General features: G+C 37.4%; 1 protein-coding gene across 1 annotated transcript in view; it reads left to right on the top strand.

Moving 5' to 3' along the window:
* Positions 1-2013, top strand: part of col5a3a (collagen, type V, alpha 3a) — a gene marked incomplete in the record, with an annotated part of 49776 nt that overhangs the window by 39830 nt on the left and 7933 nt on the right. Inside the window, 1 exon segment of the mRNA XM_014024593.1 lies at positions 569-622. Coding sequence (XP_013880047.1) covers positions 569-622 — 54 coding nt within the window.

Here is a 2013-nt window from a genome sequence, read left to right as displayed (position 1 = left end):
TCTCTCTCTCTCTCTCTCTCTCTCTCTCTCTCTCTCTCTCTCTCTCTCTCTCTCTCTCTCTCTCTCTCTCTCTGGGCAGATTGTCTGTCTCTCTGTTTCAGCGTCTTTACAACACAAGGATCCCTGCAAGACTTCACAGTGATTCACAACACAGCTCAACGGCAACTCGACTGAAACTGAAACCAAGTACTGTTAGGATTAATTGCTCGGTGCTCTCTTAAGCTGCGCAGGCGAGTCGAATCACATGTCATCTCTGGCTGAGAGAACATGCTTGTGCATATCACAGACTAGAGATTTCTTATTAATAAGTGTTAATAAGAGAGGCAGTGGGAGGTGAAAAGAAGAAGGAGTCAGAATCTGTGTCATATTGAGGGTAATGACTTGTCTGAGCATCTTTATCATGTCAGTGAAATAATAATCATTGATAATAGGGCCGCTGCAGAAGCTGTCTAGCATTGGCTGACGTCTAGCATTTATTTAATTTAGAAGGCACTGGCTTACATTCACTTTACAACTTTAAATGTTTTATGTTGTTCTATTAAAATAACATGTCATTCCTTTTTTTCAGGGACCTCCAGGACAGCATGGCCCACGAGGCCCTCAGGGTCCCGTTGGTGCAGAGGTACAATACAATTTGCACTTTTAAATGATCTGATATTAGAATTAAACTTGGTGTGTTACTGATATCACAGCATCACCATATGGAAAGCAAAAACAACCATATAGACACACATAGGAGAACATCCATCTTATGTTTCTTTGGTTTATGAYAACATGTTTCTTATATGTTTGTTCGCAGCACAAACTCAAATGTTTTGTTTAAAAATATGACTCTACACGGGAGCGTTTCAGTRGAACATAATTTGTATTCACGTAGTTAGACTAATAAATGCACAAACATGCATCATTTTATTTGGTAACACATTTCTGCATAATTATAATTTCCATTTATTAAAACTATCTCTCCTAATAGATAAATGTGCATAATTTTGCCTAATGTCAGCCTCAAGTTTAAGCCGAATATTCTTATATTTTGATGCAGATCGTTGAAGGTTAAAACTTTTTTTTTTCTGATTTGTTAATTGAATGCAAGCATTTAAGGGTTSATCATTCATTTGGGCAAATTTTGTTTTTCAAATCTATTTAAAAGCATGGTTTGAAAGGGCACACAGCAGTGTTTAATGGTCATTTTTTAAAGCGATGTTAGGGCAAGCTCTTTGAGATTCATCAAGAAGATTCCTAATTAAAACAATGTTATCCAGACGTCGGCGCAATTGCTTGTTTAACGTACCACCAATTTATATTTTTTAACCTCCCTGAGCACGTTTTGCCACAGGCCTTACTCTGCTTTTGAAACGTGAATAATTAAATAGTATTAGAGTGTAACCCCTGTGAAAGAGTTATATTTACTGCTCCATGAATCATTAAGAAGTATTAGACTATTATCCCAGAGAGGCAGTTATATTTACCCCTAGTAATGGCTGTCCCTCTGCAGCCTCTCATATTGCTCAATTATTCAGCAGTCAGCTGCAGTAAGCTGTGAGCCTCACGCTAGCACTTCATCGCAGGAAGTATGGACATACAGCACTGCGGTGATGGTTGGATCTATAAATAGATAGATACAAGAACAGAAAAAAACAACGAAATGGCTTAGATTTGAAGAAAGCAGTCCACAGTGGGAGTTCAGTGATAGTAAATATATTTATAAATGCACCTACACTTTTCTAAAATAGGGTTTTACTGGTTTTATCTCAAGGTTCAGTATATGAATAAAGAAAAACATAAACGCACAGACACTCTGACTAAAAGACAGGAAATTGAGTCAACCCATTCATGATTTAGACAATACCCTCACACAGGACTGAAGCAATAATTCCTTGTAATGAGATCATTTTGTTCCAGTTTCAGCATTTTGCGAGCAAAGCTGCTGGCAAGCACATAGAAAATACTGCAGAATCAGATTTTTGGAAAGTAAATGAATATTTAAAACCTGCCCTTGTTTTAGTTGAAGCC

This window comes from Austrofundulus limnaeus, unplaced genomic scaffold, assembly GCF_001266775.1.
Source record: "Austrofundulus limnaeus strain Quisiro unplaced genomic scaffold, Austrofundulus_limnaeus-1.0 Scaffold4, whole genome shotgun sequence".
Classification (NCBI taxonomy): domain Eukaryota; kingdom Metazoa; phylum Chordata; class Actinopteri; order Cyprinodontiformes; family Rivulidae; genus Austrofundulus; species Austrofundulus limnaeus.
This window is presented reverse-complemented; position numbering and strand designations above follow the sequence as displayed.